This window comes from Euleptes europaea, chromosome 1 (genome assembly GCF_029931775.1).
Source record: "Euleptes europaea isolate rEulEur1 chromosome 1, rEulEur1.hap1, whole genome shotgun sequence".
NCBI lineage: Eukaryota > Metazoa > Chordata > Lepidosauria > Squamata > Sphaerodactylidae > Euleptes > Euleptes europaea.
Window position 1 is genome coordinate 170,071,190 of NC_079312.1, and position 18,526 is coordinate 170,089,715.

The 18,526-nt window shown below is 46.0% G+C and overlaps 1 protein-coding gene across 2 annotated transcripts in view; it reads right to left on the reverse strand.

Annotated features, from left to right (window-relative positions):
• The window catches only part of EIF4B (eukaryotic translation initiation factor 4B), a 72,949-nt gene that overhangs the window by 19,332 nt on the left and 35,091 nt on the right, over positions 1–18,526 (reverse strand). For both annotated transcript variants that reach the window (XM_056858475.1, XM_056858483.1), the window contains exons 5-11: positions 15,814–15,868; positions 13,333–13,473; positions 9,307–9,429; positions 7,234–7,413; positions 5,862–6,099; positions 2,270–2,379; positions 583–802 (exon numbers count right to left, since the gene is read on the reverse strand). In XM_056858475.1, the coding sequence (XP_056714453.1) occupies positions 583–802; positions 2,270–2,379; positions 5,862–6,099; positions 7,234–7,413; positions 9,307–9,429; positions 13,333–13,473; positions 15,814–15,868 (1,067 nt within the window). The remainder of the gene's footprint in view (positions 1–582; positions 803–2,269; positions 2,380–5,861; positions 6,100–7,233; positions 7,414–9,306; positions 9,430–13,332; positions 13,474–15,813; positions 15,869–18,526) is intronic.

An 18,526-nucleotide genomic window follows, 5' to 3' on the forward strand; every position in this document is an offset into this window, starting at 1 on the left:
GGCTTGCCCTAGCACAAAATTTCTCTTTCATGTAACATACGGCTTGCCCGCCCGCCTAGAACCTCCGCAATTATGTGTCGTCTTTCAGAGATCTACCGCTCCATCTGCACAAAGCAGTGAGACTCTCACCCTGGTATCCAGGCCAAGGGACCCCCAGCCCAGCAGCCACTAACTTAAACGCTGTGTCAGCACTCTTAAGTATTGTCAGATAGTCAAAATTAAGCTTGACATTTTCGTCAAATACTCGCGTTTGACATTTCAGCAGTCACACACCCTCTTCCTCACACACGTAGTCCTACCTCACTAGTGACTCAGTTTAACAATGGAATTTTACACCTTCCTTCTGCTATTATTATTATTATTATTATTATGATGAAGAAGAGGAAGAGAAGAAAGAAGAGGAAGAGGAGGAAGAAGAGGAAGTAGTAGTAGTCATCATCGTCATCTATCCCACCCTTTCCATTAAAAAAAAAAAAAAGCAGTCTAGGATTCTGGGAGATTCTTTCAAGGGTGGCAGGCACCAACCACGGGGCGGGGTATACATGCTGCAGAGCATCCCACTCCTCCCTGTGAGATAGTCACCTTGTAGGGGAATGCTGATCCGAGTCTGAGCTTTGTGAGCGTGCCGGGTGGGAGTTGCTGCTGCGTTTCACCCAGGCATTCTCTTTCGGCGGAGGAGCCGGCATCACCTTCAGGGGAAGCTTCTCCTCCCGGGAAGTCTTGGAGGTGGGAGACAGGCCTTCCTCCTCTTTGCTGACACTTTCGTTCTCCAAGGATTTCTCGCTTTCCCTCCTTCGTGAGGCTGGAAGGGTAAAGGCTGCTAGTAAACACTCCTAGGGTGGCCATATAGTTGAGAAAACATTTTTTTCCCCTGAACCATCTGTCCAGTCATTTGGTGCCAAGTGGTGTAATTCAAAAATGTTACACAACTGCACCAACATATAGAAGAGTTGGCTTTTATATGCCAACTTTCTCTACCACTTAAGGAAGAATCAAACCGGCTTACAATCGCCTTCCCTTCCCCTCCCCACAACAGACACCCTGTGAAGTATGTGGGGCTGAGAGAACCGTGACTAGCCCAAGGCAACCCAGCTGGCTTCATGGGAGGAGTGGGGAAGCCAACCCGGTTCGCCAGATTAGCAACCGCTGCTCATGTGGAGGAGTGGGGAATCAAACCCGGTTCACCAGATTAGAGTCCACCGCTCCAAACCACTGCTCTTAACCACTACACCACTACGCCAACCTGTGAATTCGCTCATTATAGCCACAACCATAAGTTGAAATTGTGCCCAGTCTATTACGTGAAACAGAACACAACACATCATTCAGAAGTCCAATTGCAATACAACAATTGCAATACAACTGTTTTGCTTTCCCCCACCAAGAGGCAGAAATTTGTTTTTGTCAAGGTGGTTGCATTAAATCATGACTGGCAGTCAGCTGTTTATTAAAATCCCTAATGACCAGCAGTTACCAACACCAGCCTTGACCTGGATGACCCAGGCTCGCCTTATCCTGTCAGACCTCAGAAGCTAGGCAGGGTTGGCCCTGGTTAGTACTCGGACGGGAGACCTACAAGGAATACCAGGATCTCTATGCAGAGGAAGGCAATGACAAACCACCTCTGTTCTTCCTCTTCTTTTCAAGGCAAAAGACTAAGAGTTGGTTTTTATATTCTGACTTTCTCGACCACTTAAGGAAGAATCAAACTGGCTTACAATTGCCTTTCCTTCCTCTCCCCACGACAGACACCCTGTGAGGTAGGTGGGCCTGAGAGAGCTCTAAGACAGCAGTGACTAGGCCAAGGTCATCCAGGTGGCTTCATGTATACGAATGGGGAAACCAACCTGGTTCACCAGATTAGTGTCCACCACTCATGTGGAGGAGTGGGGAATCAAACCCGATTCACCAGATTAGTGTCTGCCACTCATGTGGAGGAGTGGGGAATCAAACCCGGTTCTTCAGATCAGGGTCCACCCCTCCAAACCACCACTCAACCACTACACCACAATGGCTCTCAGCTGGGTTACCACAAGCCAGCTGCGACTTGACGACACTTTGCCCACACACATCCCGACAAGCAAGCAGGTTGCAAGCCGCATGCTAGAGATCGCCCAGATGGATCCAGAAGCCCCAACCTGTATCACCACTGTATCCACATTCAGACCTGCCCATTCCACATGAAACAGACTTAGCTGGACCTGCGCCAACCAGCAGGGCTTCCCACCCCCAGGCAGGTAGGTAAACGACCCTTTTGCGGACAGCTTACTTCTCCCTGTTGGGCCTGTTCCCACGGACGGGGTTGTGCTGCCAGTCTGCGACGACTCGCTCCCTGTCCGCGATCGCTCTTGGTTCTCCTCGCTACGCCAGCTAGGGTGCCTGGAAAACACACAATGGGAGCCAAGCGTGCTTTATTGCACTGTTACTGGGGAAACCAGCCGACTAGGGTTAAACCCCAAATGGAACTAACACTCAGTGCTTTCCATCCAAAAAAGAAGACACCTCTACGTGGATAAGCCAACGCCAAACAGAAACTCAACACAGACGGGCTTGACTATGGATTATGGGGGCTGTAGAGTGTTTGGTGATGGAGGTGGTTTCCATTTGAAATCACTTTGGTATCTGTGCGTTATATTTCTGTCTGTAGGTTTTTCTTTTGTCAAACACATTGAACTATCTCGCAACGTTTTACGATGGTTTTGACAGTGGGGGACATTGCCCCCCCTTTTGCCCTTTTTGAGAGTGGGTTTTGCAGCCTAGATGGAAGTTTATGGGGGTTCTTATTATTCACTTAATTTTTTCTATTTATTTTATGATATTTTGATGTGACCATTTTACGTTAAATAAACAACGTTTGAAGAAGAGAAAACAAGACGGGCTGACAAAATCTAAGTACTCAAATTAACAAAACTGTGATATAATATGATTCACAGATCTAATGTACAACTTATATGGTTACACTGTATCCAACGTACATAACAACTGCGTTTAACCAACACTAAATACAAGAATCCACAAATTATACAGACCAACAAATACGTGAAAGGGGAAGCCGTAGCTCCACCCAACACCGAAGCTCCGACGGCTCCAGCGCAGCTTGCAGTATACTAGTATCCACTGCCCCTGCTTGGTAAATTCCCTGAAGAGTCAGTTGAGCTTTTGGCAAAGAAGCTCCTATGAGGAGAAGACCCTCAGCTTATGCTCCAAACTGCCAAGTTCTGCGTTGTTGCTATTAAAATACGCAGAACTTTATCCGAGAACGATAGTTAGAATATTTTACAATTTTATCGTGATAATTTTAACCAGGGGTTGCTTTTTTTTGGATCTTACACCATTATTTGTACGAGCAGTCTGTGATTCTGCGGTGCAAAACTGTCGAGTCTGGAAATTTGGATGTGTTGGCATGTGATTGGTCAGTTGTCCGCATTAATAAATTCGATCTGATACTAGCATCCACTGTAGGAACGGAGAGGTGCAAGCTTGAGAACTACGGATCAATGTATAGGTTATGAATAATTAAGGGGAATGGAACTGAAGAAGGATACCGAAACCGAGTAACTCTAGAGCAGTGGTTCTCAACCTGGGGCCATATGGCCCCCCGGGGGCCCCCAGGATATTCCAAGGGGGGCACAGGAGAAAATTGCGTAAATGGGGGGCCACGGCATGAGACTGGGGGGCCACAGAGGGAAGTGAGAAGTGAAGAAAACAGAAAAGAAAAAGGAAAACAGAGAAGTGAAAAAAATAGAAAACAGTGGTAGAGGCTTTGTTCTCCCTTGTATGTAAACATTGTTGTTTATTAGCGTGTTGTATTCCCTTTTTGTGGGGTATTTTTTGTAAATTTCAGTTTCCCAATAAGAACTGAATGTGTGCATTTTGTGTGTCTGTTTATGCTTCTTTGTTCCTTGGCTATTTACAAACAAAACATTTAAATAGCTACCTTTCTACTGGTAGGTCAGGGGGCCCACAGGAAGGAAACAAGGTCAGAAGGGGGCCATGGTCGGAAAAAGGTTGAGGACCACTGCTCTAGAGAACCGTCTTCCGAAGTGCTTCTTCTAAATTGCAAGCTGCTTCTTTGAACTGCTTCCTTATACCGCAAGCTGCGCTGGAGCTTCGGGGTTGCGTGGAGCTACAGCTTCCCCCTTCGTGTATTTGTTGGTCTTCATAATTTGTGGATTCTTGTATTTTGTGTTGGTTAAGCCCAGTTGTGATGTACATTGGATACATTGTCACCATACAAGTTATACATTAGATCTGTGAATCATGTCACATTTTTGATAATTTGAGTACCTGGATTTTGTTAGCCCGTCTACGTTGAGTTTCCGTTCAGCACTTTTCATCCAGCAACCCCACTCCTAATGAGGGTTCTCGTTACATAACGGAGTTTGGGATGGGCAGGTCATAACTCACAGGAAATTAGTTAAGTCTGTTTGGGGTTCGGACCCTACTGATGCCAAAGTCTTCAACAACTGACTAGTTTATTTATGTTAGAATTTTTTTTTTTTTTAAGAATCCTGCCTTTCTGCTGTAAAGCAGCTAGGAATCTGGATAACTCAATCAGCACATTCATGAGACAAAAGAAACGATTGAAATAAACATACTGCGGTCATTATGCAAGAGCCAATGAATATCTGATAACAGCAGCAGTTCACGCACACCCCAAATCACATGAACACACGAAGCTGCCTTATACTGAATCAGATCCTTGGTCCACCAAAGTCAGTATTGTCTAAGACCAGCAGCAGCTCTCCAGGGTCTCAAGTAGAGGTCTTTCTCGTCACCTACTTGCCCAGTCCCTTTAACTGGAGATGCCAGGGATTGAACCTGGGACCTTCTGCATGCCAAGCAGATGCTCTACCACTGAGCCATAGCCCCTCCCAAATCAGCTTCACCTACTTTCCAAATGGCCTCTGGGTTAAAGCATTTCTTTTAAAGTTACTGGAAGGTGAGGAGAAAGGGAGCCAGGCACATTTCTTGACTGAACAACTTCTGGAGCAGAGGTCCCCAAGATGGTGCCCCATGGGCACCATGAGCTCACCAACAACTTTCCTGGTGCTTTTCAAGTGTTTTTGGGAAGTGGGCGGGACCAGGTGAAGCTTTTCCCCCAACAGGGGATTCTGATTTGGCCACTGGATATATAAAGAAATATTGTTTTGGTAGCAGTTGCCCACACAGCACACAGATCTTCACTATGTGACTAAATAAAAGCTACCTGTATGTAATAGTTTTTTTAAAAACTGTATGTTTATATTTAAAAGGTATATTTAAAAGGAGGGGCGATGGCTCAGTGGTAGAGCCTCTGTTTGGCATGCAGAAGGTCCCAGGTTCAATCCCCAGCATCTCCAGTTAAAGGAACCAGGCAAATAAGTGATGTGAAAGACCCCTGCCTGAGACCCTGGAGAGTTACTGCGGGTCTGAGTAGACAATACTGACTTGATGGCCCAAGGGTCTGATTCAGTATAAGACAGCTTCATGTGTTCATATATGCAGTAGACATGCTTGCACCTGGGAGGAGAGGAGAAAGATGCAAGTTGCTTAGGGTCCCCTCATTGGGGAGAAATATGGGGTATAACTGAACACATGAAGCTGCCTTATACTGAATCAGACCCTAGGTCCATCAAAGTCAGTACTGTCTACTCAGACCGGCAGTGGCTCTCCAGGGTCTCAGGCAGATGTCTTTCAAGTCACCTACTTGCCTAGTCCCTTTAACTGGAGATGCCGGGGATTGAACCTGGGACCTTCTGCATGCCAAGCAGATGCTCTGCCACTGAGCCACGCCACCTCCCCATATACCACCCCTGCAAAAACTATTCTTCTGCTGGAGTGCCTGCATGCCCATCCTCCAATCCACGTCTGGCGCTCACCGCTCCCGGGGCCGTCGCTCCAGCCTGGGCTTGTCGTCCTCCAGCTGACGCTGCAGCTTCTCTTGCTCCTTCTGTAGCCTCTCTTCTACTTCACGCTCCCTGGCGGCCGTGTCCACGGGCTTGGCGCCCCCAAAGATGGAGGCAGCACGGCTAGACTGGGTTGTGGGAGCGACGGATGTATCTTCCTCCTTCGGGGCGCTCCTGGGCTTCAGGTTCAATTTAGGCCTCTGAGTGGGACCTGGGGGGAAGGGAGACCCAAATCAATAACAAACTTTCAAAATAAGTAAATAAATAATTTTAAGATAAGGAAAAACTGACAGCAAGAGACTTAAGCTTTGTATGATTAACTTATCAGTAAGGGAAGAAGAGGAGGAAGAAGAGGAGGAAGGAGAAGAAGAGGAGGAGGAAGAAGAGGAGGAGGAAGAAGAAGAGGAGGAAGAAGAAGAGGAAGAAGAGTTGGTTTTTATATGCCGACTTTCTCTACCACTTAAGGAAGAACCAAACCGGCTTACAATCGCCTTCCCCTCCCCACAACAGACACCAAGCTACAACCTGTGAGGTAGGTGGGGCTGAGAGAGCTCTAAGCTCAAGGTCACGCAGCCAGCTTCATGCGTTGGAGTGGGGAAACCAACCGAGTTCACCAGATTAGTGTCCGCCGCTCACGTGGGGGAGTGGGGAATCAAACCCACCACTCCAAACCACCGCTCTTAACCACTACACCACACAGGGGTGTCAAGCATAAGGGCCACAGGCCGGATCTGGCCCCTTGAAAGCTCTTATCTGGCCCACGAGCCAGCTGAGGCAGCCAACCCGATCCTGATCTGGGCTGGCGAGAATGCTGCGGGTTCTCTAGCCAAGGCAGCCACCGCCCCTCGCCCCGATCGGGGCTGGCGAGGCATGGCTCTGCCTGACCAAGTGACATTCATGTCATGTCTGGCCCTCGTAAAAATGAGTTCGACACCCCTGGATTAAGAGTTTAATGGTACAGTGGCACTTAAGCCACAATGGGGAAATACTGGAAAAACTAAGGAATCGGATAAGAAGCAGCAATTAATGGGGGCTGATAAATTTTAAAGACAAAAACTTCTGCAGTGGTGTATTTTCTATCCATTGGGAGAGGACCAGACTTCCTCACATATTCTCCTAGGGTTATGTTTGATGGGGTTGGCAGAATTGTTTTGGAGTTAAACCGGGGGGGGGGGAGAAGGGGGAGAGAAATCACTGTAGCTTGGGGCCAAAGTGAAGACTGCTTCCTCCATCTTTAGAGACAAGGGATAACTGAGCAATCTTGGAATAACAGCATGGACATCCCAAGGGGAGAAAACCAATCAACTCTTCCGTTAAGTTGCAACCGAGTACAAACCAGGCCTACCTTTATCATCTCGCCGGCTGTCCTCCCTGTTATAATCATCCCGCGAGCTCCACCGATCCATCCGGTCATCTCTCCTTTCGTAACGGTCCTCGTAGCGGTCGCCGCCACCCCTGAAATCGTCGTCTCGACGGTATCCACTGCCAAAGGCTCTCCTGCCACTGCCTGACCTTGAGTCGAAACCTGCAAGGGAATGAAGGTGACGGTGGCTCTCTTGCACTAGAGGAGGACAGAAGTGCCTGCACACGAGAGCAGCAAGAGGAACTCTGCATGCAAGGCAGGAACCCCAATTCAGGGGAGTCAAAACAGGAAACAGATGTCAGGGTACAATGTCCTGAAAGGAACAAATATGAAATGTTTCCCTGTGGACACGCCTATGCACAGAAAACATAGTAATACCAAGCTACAACCAAACAAAAGAAGAGGAGTTGGTTGTTATACGCCGACTTTCTCTCCTGCTTAAGGAAGAATCAAACTGGCTTACAATCACCTTCCCTTTCCCACAACAGACACCCTGTGAGGTAGGTGGGGTTGAGAGAGCTCCAAGAGAGCTGTGACTAGCCCAAGGTCACCCAGCTGGCTTCGTGTGGAGGGGTGGGGAAACTAACCCAGTTCACCAGATTAGCCTCCGCCGCTCGTGTGGAGGAGTGGGGAATCAAACCGGGTTCTCCAGATCAGAGTCCACTGCTCCAAGCCACTGCTCTTAACTGCTACACCACGCTGGCTCTCAAAACTGGACAGCAGTGACAAGGTTTGTAAGAGGGGGGATTTCATGTACACTTGGCAAGGCATTATATCTGACCCAGAAGAGGCCTCTCAGCAAAACGCATCCCACTTGCCGTCCAAAACCTTACCAAAAGCAAAAAGCTTAAATTAAAAATGGCTAAAATGTGCTCACAGGCTGGAACTCTATGACGGAATGCAAACACCACTCCCATAAACTAGGCGAGGGAAAAGAAGGGCACCGAGAAACCAAGGGCCCAAATGACAGAACCACTGGCTGGGAAGAACTCAAAAGGTCACGTAGGCTATCGCGGAGGTCCCCAACCTTTTTGAGCCTGTTTGGAATTCTAACACAGAGTGAATACATGAACACACATGAAGCTGCCTTACACTGAATCAGACCCCCTCGATCCATCAAAGTCAGTACTGTCTACTCAGACCAGCTGCGGCTCTCCAGGGTCTCAGGCTGAGGTCTTTCACATCACCTACTTGCCTAGCCCCTTTAACTGGAGATGCCGGGGATTGAACCTGGGACCTCCCGCATGCCAAACAGATGCTCTACCACTGAGCCACGGCGCCTCCCCAGGCACAAGAGGACGACAGGCAGGCACAACCACAGGATGCCTGCCACAGGAGGCAGAAGCAACCCCAACAGAGGAAGCCCAAGTGCAAGGGAAAAGAGGAGTGGTTTTAAAAAATACACTGGGAAAGAGCAGCGAGAATAAAACCAGCACTGTAGTGGCTGCCATTGCTGAAACAACCTTATTTTAATCTGCCAATTGGATCACCAGCAGCCAGTCGGAAGCCCTGCTAGGCAAGTGCAACAGCCATTTTCTAAAAAATACACTTGACGGGCACCGGGGACAGGTGTCAGCAGGCCCCCATGGCACCCCCAGGCCCCATCCTGGAGACCCCTTGGTCTACATGCAACCAGCAGTATTATCTGGGCTACGATGCACTGCAAACTGAGTAATGAGCGAGCAAGAAAGCGGCATGCCAGAGATGGTTTTGTAGACTGGCTTTGCAAGGTCTCCTGCCTCTAGAACACTGCACTAATCAGTTTGTTCTTGGGATGCTGAAGAAAAACATGCTGGTTAAACCGCAGGGAGCGTTTCACTGAACTCTACTTCTGATACCTCGTCTCCAATTACAGTCACTTTCAAGGTGGAAATGCCTTCTGGGCGCCAATGACCTATACGCGAGATGGAACTATTCAAGCCCACTAGAGGAGGGGGAGGTTTAAGATAATAACCGTTCCGCCCGAGCGACTGTATAGAGATTGAAATGCCTACAAGAGGTTGTTTAACCCGACAACTGATGCCAAAAGACACTGATGCACAGTACCTCCAGTACCTCCTCGATCATAGTCTCTACTACGGTCATCGTAACGATCTCGGCCACCCCCAAAACTGGACATCTCTCTCCGGGGACCATCACGGTACCGGTCCGAATCGTAACGATCACGGTCCCGATATCCTAAGTTGGGGAAAGAAGAAGGTTACAACATGTAAAAAACGGCTCTAGTACAACGACGAGTACTTCTGAAACGCACGTTGCATCCTGAGAGGTGAGTGGGCAGACATTAAGCTTGTGGGTGACCTGCTGAGTGGCAACATTACATGAAGAAAGAACGCTTTATGTCTCACCCGTTAGCGCGTGAAAGCATTTCAATGTGTGCTCAGTCACACTCCAAACGGCTCACAGCAGCCAACGTGGCCACAAGACAGGTCTTGCAAGGCCTTTGAAAAGAGGCCAAGCTTTGACGAGTCTCTACAACCAAAAGGCGGAGCATGTTTCCCTCTGGTGCTCCTTCTACGAGGAAGCTCATTGTAAGGTAATCATTCCCCTGCTCAGCCAAATCACAGTCAGCTCAGATGAAGGGAGAATTAAGTCTCCTCTGGGAAGGGAATGCCCAGATGGCAAAACAGGCAGCCAAATTTTGTGCAACTGCACATAAAGTTCGACGCCTAATGTTGGGCAATTGCAATTAGATTAAATCATAATTTGCCCTATTTTAGTCTACCATAAATTATTTGGAAATTTTAATTAGGAATGATTTTGGTTGAACTGCTATAATTTTTTACCTCGTGTATAAACAATACTTGTGTTTTACTGGCTTATGCTGTATCAATAAATCTGAATCTGAATCCACTAAAAGGCGCTATTGTATTTAGATGATACTGTACCAACAGCACCTTCTCAACAGCCATGAGCGGATACAGATGAATGATGAGAATTTCAAAGAACTTCACATACATATTGCTGCAATCCTGACAACAGCCCCGCAAAGTAGACAAATAGTGTCCCAGTCTTAAAAGAGCTCGGGCAGTACACACGATTCTCTCCCTCTTGCCTTTTATCCTGGTGGGAGATCCATGTATTGAAGGGGGAAATATGAGTGTATGGCTGGCGTAAGGCCATGGAGAAGAGAGCCATAACAAGGGCTTTAAGGTTCATATCCACTCAGCCGCTACAGCAGTCTGCGCTCCTTGAACTGAACACAGCGTCTGAATTATCCGGCTGTCCTCGACTAGGGCCAGGGCTTTTTCGGCCCTGGTCCGGGCCTGGTGAAATTCTCCTTCCAGTGAGACGAGGGCCCTGCGGGATTGGAAGTAATTCCCCAGGGCCTGTAAAACAGTGATATTCTGCCAGGCCTATACAGTTTAATCAAATCTGGCCTCCCTATCCCCCCTTCTGTGGTGCTATTCTGGACTGAATTAGGGGGGCCCTGGCTACATTACTGTTGTTTGATGTGGCCTGTTTTTTTCTAAAGGTGCACCATCTGTTTTTAGATATTACTTCTGGAATTGGCTGGATTTAAATTGATTTTAAAATTCTAGGTTTGTAGTTATGGTTTTATCTTATTGTTTTTCTACCCAGCCCTGAGCCTGGCTTCAGTCGAGGTTGGAAGGCGGGGTAGAAACTGAATCAATATTTAAAATTTTAACGATTCAATGAAGCATCTTAAACTGCACCCAACATACAAGTAATTCCTTTCCTAACAGAAAAGGGCATTTTAACCAGCCAGATTTTTTTTTTCAAAAGCCTTTGTTACAGAAGGAAAACAGTGGAGGAAATGTGCTCCCTCAAATAGCAAGCCACTACTTACAAGAAAACACAAGAAGCCAGGTGCAGACAAAATTAAGTAAGTCCCTCTGTGGCTTAACAGAGAATTAGGGCGGGCCAGGCTTTCAATCTCTGCTGTGCTGCTACGACTCTCAATTGAGTGGACTTAACCCAAAATCAAACACCAACTTCTACGAAAGACAGGATTTCCAGAACCAGAACAGGAAGGCTGGCTTACACAAGACACACATATACATTAAATGAGCTCTCCAAACTTTGTAGTGCATTCTTGGCATGGTTAGAAGATAAACACTAGATTCTCTATCAATATTCCCACTACAGGAACAAAAAGCACCGTTTTCCACAGTAAACAGCTGCCCACAGGCTAATATTCCTTTTCCTTTATTTCTGTTCTTTATGCTCGCAGACCGACAGGTCACAAGCAAAACAAATTGAATACATTTGGTAATACAGAGATAATCAAACATATAGAAATACAAAATCGAGACTATACAGTTAGAAAGAAGTATAATCAAAAACTATAGATAAAAATTTTGGCAGGCGAAGGTTACATTTGGGTCAGTATCAGCCAACACCTTTGCTACTATCTCTTGCTTTAGGGCAGGTCCCTACTTCTGAATGTATACTCTAATCCAGAAGTTCCCAAACCGTTTGAGTTATGGAGCACTTTTCAGCAGAGAAATTTATCACAGAACGCTAATTTTCACCTGTGTGTGTAAAGTGCCATCAAGTCACAGCCGACTTATGGCTACCCCTTTTGGGGTTTTCATGGCAAGAGACTAACAGAGGTGGTTTGCCAGTGCCTTCCTCTGCACAGCAACCCTGGTATTCCTTGATCGTCTCCCATCCAAATACTAACCAGGGCTGACCCTGCTTTGCTTCTGAGATCTGACGAGATCAGGCTAGCCTGGGCCATCCAGGTCAGGGCTAATTTTTTTTTCACCTAGCACCTATATACTACATTGAACGGCAGTAGTATTTTTCTTTCCAATCTCTTCACGGAGCACTAGATGTTTCGCGGAGCACCAAGTGCTCCACGGAGCACAGTTTGGGAACCTCTACTCTAATCCATTTATCTCTGGCGAGATCATACTTTTTTACAATTGATTTAAAAAAAGGCCAAATTACCTGCTTTACAAGCGCAAAACAGTTTTAAAAAAGGGATCCCTCAAACCTGCCTGCTAACTCCCCTAATGGTAGTACATTTAATCTAGCCTTGGTGAAAAGTATTCTGTATTTGGGGACAATTAAAAATTTACAATAAGCAGGTAAGATCTTTGGAACAGGGAGGCCCAGATGGAGCACCGCTCTACAGCGGGTGCTCCATTTGTTAAGGTGCAACACTCTAGATTTAACCAATTCACATGCAGAGGGATATTCCATTGGTTTCCCACAGATTAATATCTGATTTAGAGACATCCCCGGGGAGTACAGGGAGCTTGCTCTGAAGCACCATAAAAAAGTTTTTTTTCACCCTCTCCCATAATACCAGAACGCGGGGTCATCTGCTGAAGCTGGAGGGTGAGAGATTCAAAACAGATAAAAGTATTTCTTCACACAACACATAGTTAAATTGTGGAACTCCCTGCCCCAGGATGTGGTGAAGGCTGCCAACTTGGAAGGATTGAGGGGGGGAGTGGACATGTTCATGGAGGAGAGGGCTAATCATGGTTACTAGTCAAAGTGGATACTAGTCATGGCGCATACCTATTCTCTCCAGGATCAGAGGAGCACGCCTATTATATTAGGTGCTTTGGAACACAGGCAGGACAATGCTGCTGAAGTTGTCTTGGTTGTGGGCTTCCTAGAGGCCCCTGGTTGGCCACTATGTGAACAGACTGCTGGACTTGATGGACCTTGAACTGATCCACCATGGCTTTCCTTATGTTTTTATGGAGGACGGGGCTATCACTGGCTACTAGTCAAAATGAATACTAGTCATGATGCATACCTATTCTCATCAATTTCAGAGGTGCATGCCTATTATATTAGGTGCTGTGAAACACAGGCAGGATAATGCTGCTGCAGTCGTCTTGTTTGTGGGCTTCCTAGAGGCACCTGGTTGGCCACTGTGTGAACACACTGCTGGACTTGATGGACCTTGGTCTGATCAAGCATGGCCTTTCTTATGTTCTTTTTTTTAAAAAAATAAATCCTATGATATGTTAGATAGGTTAGGAGTGAAGTGCCTTTCTTGTCTTAACAAAACATAAGAAATGAGCAAAGGAAGAAGAGCAGCACACAGTTTTTTCAGCTTAGGGCCTTGAATGATGAAATCTGCCACAAACTCACTATCTCCAAAGCTATCCTCGCCCCTGCGGGGAGGGAAGTCATCAAAGCTTTCCGTAGCAGGACGAGCCCTCCAGTCAGTCTCGAATCTCTCCGAATCCCGGTTGCGATCACGATCTCTACCAAAAGAGCGGTCGTCCCTATCTGCGGGGAAGCAAAGGCAATGCAAAAGTTAAGTGACACACCAGGGCTTTATGGACTCACGAGTGACCTCAGAAAAAGGGGTGTAAAAATTCTCCCAGTCAAGAGATGCTGAGGCACCATACCAAAAAAGATTTCATAAGCGCTACCCAGTTAAGTGCTTCCCACTATCTTGTTTTTCTTCCCACCGACTGAATGTGTCCTCTTAAAGCATCATGAGGATAATACAGTAGAGACAGGAAATAACTTAATTGACCAAACAAGCATAATGTGTCTATACCAAGCAGACTGTTGTTTTAAGATGCTCTCCGGCAGCTGCACAGCCACCTGTTTGGAAAGAGATGTGCTTCTTCACAGGATTGCATTCCCTTTAAAAGAAGGTGGAGCCAAAGGCGGAGGTCTGTGGAGGGCACGTTGGTAAGAAACACTATGTAAGGCCTTACAGAAACTGGTCACAGAGAAGCCTTGAAATGGTTATTCTAGTAAGACCGGAAACAATTTTTATTAAATTATTTTCCAAAGGACATTCGAGTTATGTTTTTCTCCATCTGCTAACGGTTGCTAGAACAAATCTTGACAGATACTGGAAAAGCAACCAAGCCCCTGATTTAAATAATTGGCTTGATAAGGTTAAAGAAACCTATGCTTTAATCAAGTTGATGTATTATAATAACAAAAATACAGAAGAACTGGACGCTCGCTGGAATTTAAACATTTCAAGGATGGAAAAAACACTCCAATGTGTAAATCGCATAGAGGTAGTATGTAATAATCATGCAGATTTTAGATAAATAAGAGTATTGCTTGGTTCACTGTTATGGGTACTTTAGTTATATTAGGTAAAGGTAGTCCCCTGTGCAAGCACCGGGTCATTCCTGACCCATGGGGTGACATCACATCCCGACGTTTACTAGGCACTTTGTTTACGGGGTGGTTTGCCAGTGCCTTCCCCAGTCATCTTCCCTTTACCCCCACGGTTTTAGTTTCTTTTCAAGAATCTGGATTATGAGTATTTTAGTAATGTTATATTTCCATTTTCTTTTATCATTATATTCTCATTTTCTCTTAATAAAAATTTTTTTTTAAGAAAAAGAAACTGGTCAAGAAGTACTGTGATGGGCTTGGATCCAGCGCAGTGATTCTACGAGTGGAAGGCCTTCTGTCAGTGAAGAACAATTTTATTCCCCGCCCCCTACCCTGCAGCCCCAAGCACTTCCTGAAATGCTGCTCCTGGGGTGTGGGAGTAGCACACAGCGGGCAGATGTTCTTCCACCCATGGAAGTGCTGCGTTGGATCCAAGCCTTGTTGTGGAAGGAGGAGCTCTGAAGCTAGGTCAGGCAGGTGAGCACTTGCCAGTTATGTCAGGTTTGGTTACAAGGTTGCGATCTGAGCCTGCCCCAATGTCCTGCCTTCCGCCATGATTTACTTCCACATTCTGCACCTTCCACCCAAAGCTGTTTTCCCATCTCCCCGGTCTGGGAAGCCATTGTCGTATCCTGCCCTGGAATGCCCACCATGAACTGGGCACCATCTATCCCCCGTGTCAAGAGCCATGGCAAAAAACAGACATGCTCTCCCCCTACCTGGGCAGCAAGCCCAGGGTTTAAACTGACCAGGTGCCTAAAACAGCTTTGTCAGTGTCATGATTCCCATGAAAGAGTTCTTCCAGACTTGCTGGATAAAGAAGGCAACTTGTTGATTTTACTGTTTATGGCCTTTGAGCAAGAGGTTGCTTCCAGACCCCAAAGCAAAGGCTTCAAGGACAGTAGTGAAACTGACATGCTCAATCCCAACAGCAGTGGTGAAACTGACATGCCCAATCCCAAGAGCAGTGGTGAAACTGACTTGCCCAATCCTAGTCATTTTCACCACTGTCCTGTAGCTTTTGTACAAGTCTTCAAGTTTGCGCAAGAGGCTGTACCATCCAACCGCATCTGATTTTCTCTGGACAGCCTGCACAAGAATCAAAGCCTCCAGCCGCTGGTAAATCCAACCTACCCCACAAAAGAAGTCAAATTAGAAGGAACTGGGCGCAAAGAGGAGGGCTCAGGATTCCTGTCCACCCCAACAGAGGTATAGAACCTGCCCTGGAAATAAAACCTAATGGATTACAGCGATACCTTTTATTCTAGGTATGCACTCTCACTGAGACTCCACAAGCAGCTTACTGTTGTGAAGATTTCTTGTGAAACAGGGCTCTGGCAGAATCTGCACGGCTGCTCTGGAAGCCGATCCTTGAAGCCGCTAAATAGCCCCAAACACAGAACTGAAAGCAAAGGAGCCACTCCGCAGGGTTTTGCTTAGAACAAAACTTGCCTCCACTTACAGAGACGCAATTCTTACCTTTGTCCTGAGCTTGATCAGCAACATCCACTCGTATTCTCCTGTTCCCTAGAGACTGAACATAGAATGGAATATTAGCTCATTTAAGCCCTAAGACAAGGGGCCCAATAAGCTTGAGGTAATCTTTCAATAACGCATGTGGCTACATTCCCAGGAAACGGATGCCACGGTATCCAATTAGGACCTAGCTTGAAAAAGCAAGCCTAGCAGGTAGACCTGTGTGATTACAGTACATTAATTATACAAAGACTACTGTATGGACTACTATACTTGCTTGTATCTTCAGTGACAGAACAATACCCAGAAATATTATACTTACCTGCATTCTCATTTATGGGAAATTCATTACGAAAAATATTGCAATACTGTGAAAAATGGACATGTAAATTTTTGAATATATATTAATATACGGCACAAATGTACATCATTTTGGGATATATTATTTTGGCAATTGCGCTGTTTAATTTAGTTATTATTACAATACATCCCCTGCACAAATCCTACTTGCTGGATTCATGTTCCTGTCCCCACTGATAGGCCTTCCGTACACAAATAGATGGGATGTACTTAAAAGTTTTTATTTAAAATAGTCATATCCCACTGTATTGCCATGTAAGCCAACTGAGGTTTTTTTAAAATATATATTAATATACAGTATTTTTGAATACATATTTTTGAACATGTATTAATATACAGTACAAATTTACATCATTTTGGGATATATTTTTTTGGCCATTGTGCTGTTGATTTAGTTATTATTACAATATAACCCCTACACATATCCTACTTGCTGGATTCATGTTCCTGTCCCCGCTGATAGGCCTTCTGTACACAAATAGATGGGATGTACTTAAAAGTATTTATTTAAAATATTCATATCCCACTATATTGCCATATGTAAGCCAACTGAGGGTTCTCTCTAATGTCAGAGGTACAAGAATATGAACCTGCTCAATTGTGTTATACCATTTCAAGCGAAAACTACTGCATAAAGTCTACAGCTAAGCTGATCTAAGTATTCCCAGCTCCCTGGTGTATAATTAAATTGCATTTTTGCTCTTAGTATTAACTATGCCTGGGCCATTATCTTTGTTCTGTTCTTTCATATAGGAAGAGGGAAACATGGATGTGCTGCATATAAAGTCAAAAAACTGACTGCAGGCTGGCACAAAGTGACAGTAAAAGCTAATTCTGGACCATATGTGATTTAGTACATTTTTAACCCACTCTTCCTGCAAAGAGCTCAAGCGGCATACATGGTTCTCCCTTCCCCGCTTAGCCTCACAACAACCCTGTTAGGAAGGACAGGGTGACTGTGTTACCGTCCCCAGGTCACTCAGCAAGCCCCCTGTGGGGATTTGAACTCGAGGCTCCAAGATGGCTTTAGCTCGAACAGAACCACCAACAATTCACAACAGTATCCAGATCCTGCTCTAGCTTTTGTCGAAGGTTTGGAGCTTTTATAAATCACGTACAAAGAAGTTCATGATGCGACTGGTTGGTATTTATTACAACAGAGGACACTTCAGACCCTGAAATGCATCTAGTGCGTAACTGGCAAGGAATGTTTTACCTTCGGTGTGCTCCGACAAGCATAAAAAGCAGCTTTTGCACTGTCCAGACTTGCACTACATGACTATTTTGTCAAGAAACTAAGGTCAAGCCAAAATAAGTTACACAAGCTGAGGAAAGGAGAGCACTATCTGTAAATATAGCCTTGGATACTCACCGTGAGGGCTTATTCTCCCCTGAGGCGAAGGGCAACCTGAGCTGTGGGTTGTTTTCCTCTCCATCCGGGTAGGCAGGACTAAAATTTCTGACTTCCTGTATCCCTTGGCGGGAAAACAGCCTGAGGAAGCCAGTTACCGTCTATACTAGCTACGTTGACAGTAACAAGACAAACTTGCAATAGAATTTTATTATAACTCATAGATGTAAGTCGATTATAACTTATAAATGTACGTGATCCAACAGAGAAAACCAGGTGTTCTAAAATATATGCCTATGCAAACTATGGTCACTTTACTGAGAGTTGGCATGGGGAACTGCCTGCGTCCTGTTTATATTGGGAAGTGTCGCCTAATTTGAGGAGTCTATGAGATTCGTTATAAAGAAAAAAGGGGAGGGGCAGGATGCCCTTCGACTCAGGGGAGAATAAGCCCTCACTGTGAGTATCCAAGGCTATATTCTCCGCTGAAGCAAGGGCATCCTGAGCTGTGGGACTTAGAAGAGCTCCCAATAGGGTGGGAAAAATAGATTACTCAACCACACTTTGCAGGACCCTGCAGACGAAGGCCGCTTGTGCTGAGGACCAGGTATGGATCCTGTAGTGCCTGACAAATGTCGAAACCGAGGACCAGGTGGTGGCCCGGCATATCTCCTCCACCGGTGCCTGTTTGTCAAAGGCAGCCGTAGTGGCGGTGCTTCTAAGGGAGTGTGCCATAATGCCCTCCGGCACGGACTTTCTGGTTACCCTGTACGCCTCTGCTATACCTGTTTTGATTGTGTAGTTAATGGCAGCGGCTGACATTCTTTGTCCCTTACAGGGGTTGGAGATCCCTATGAACATGAAGTCGGACTTCCTAATGTCTGCTGTGCGGTCAATGAAGATACGAATAACCCTCCTTAAATCTAATGTATGCCATGAGGTCTCCTTTGGACCAGTTGGTTTAGGGCAGAATGAAGGAAAGTTGATTTCCTGAGTCCCGTGGAA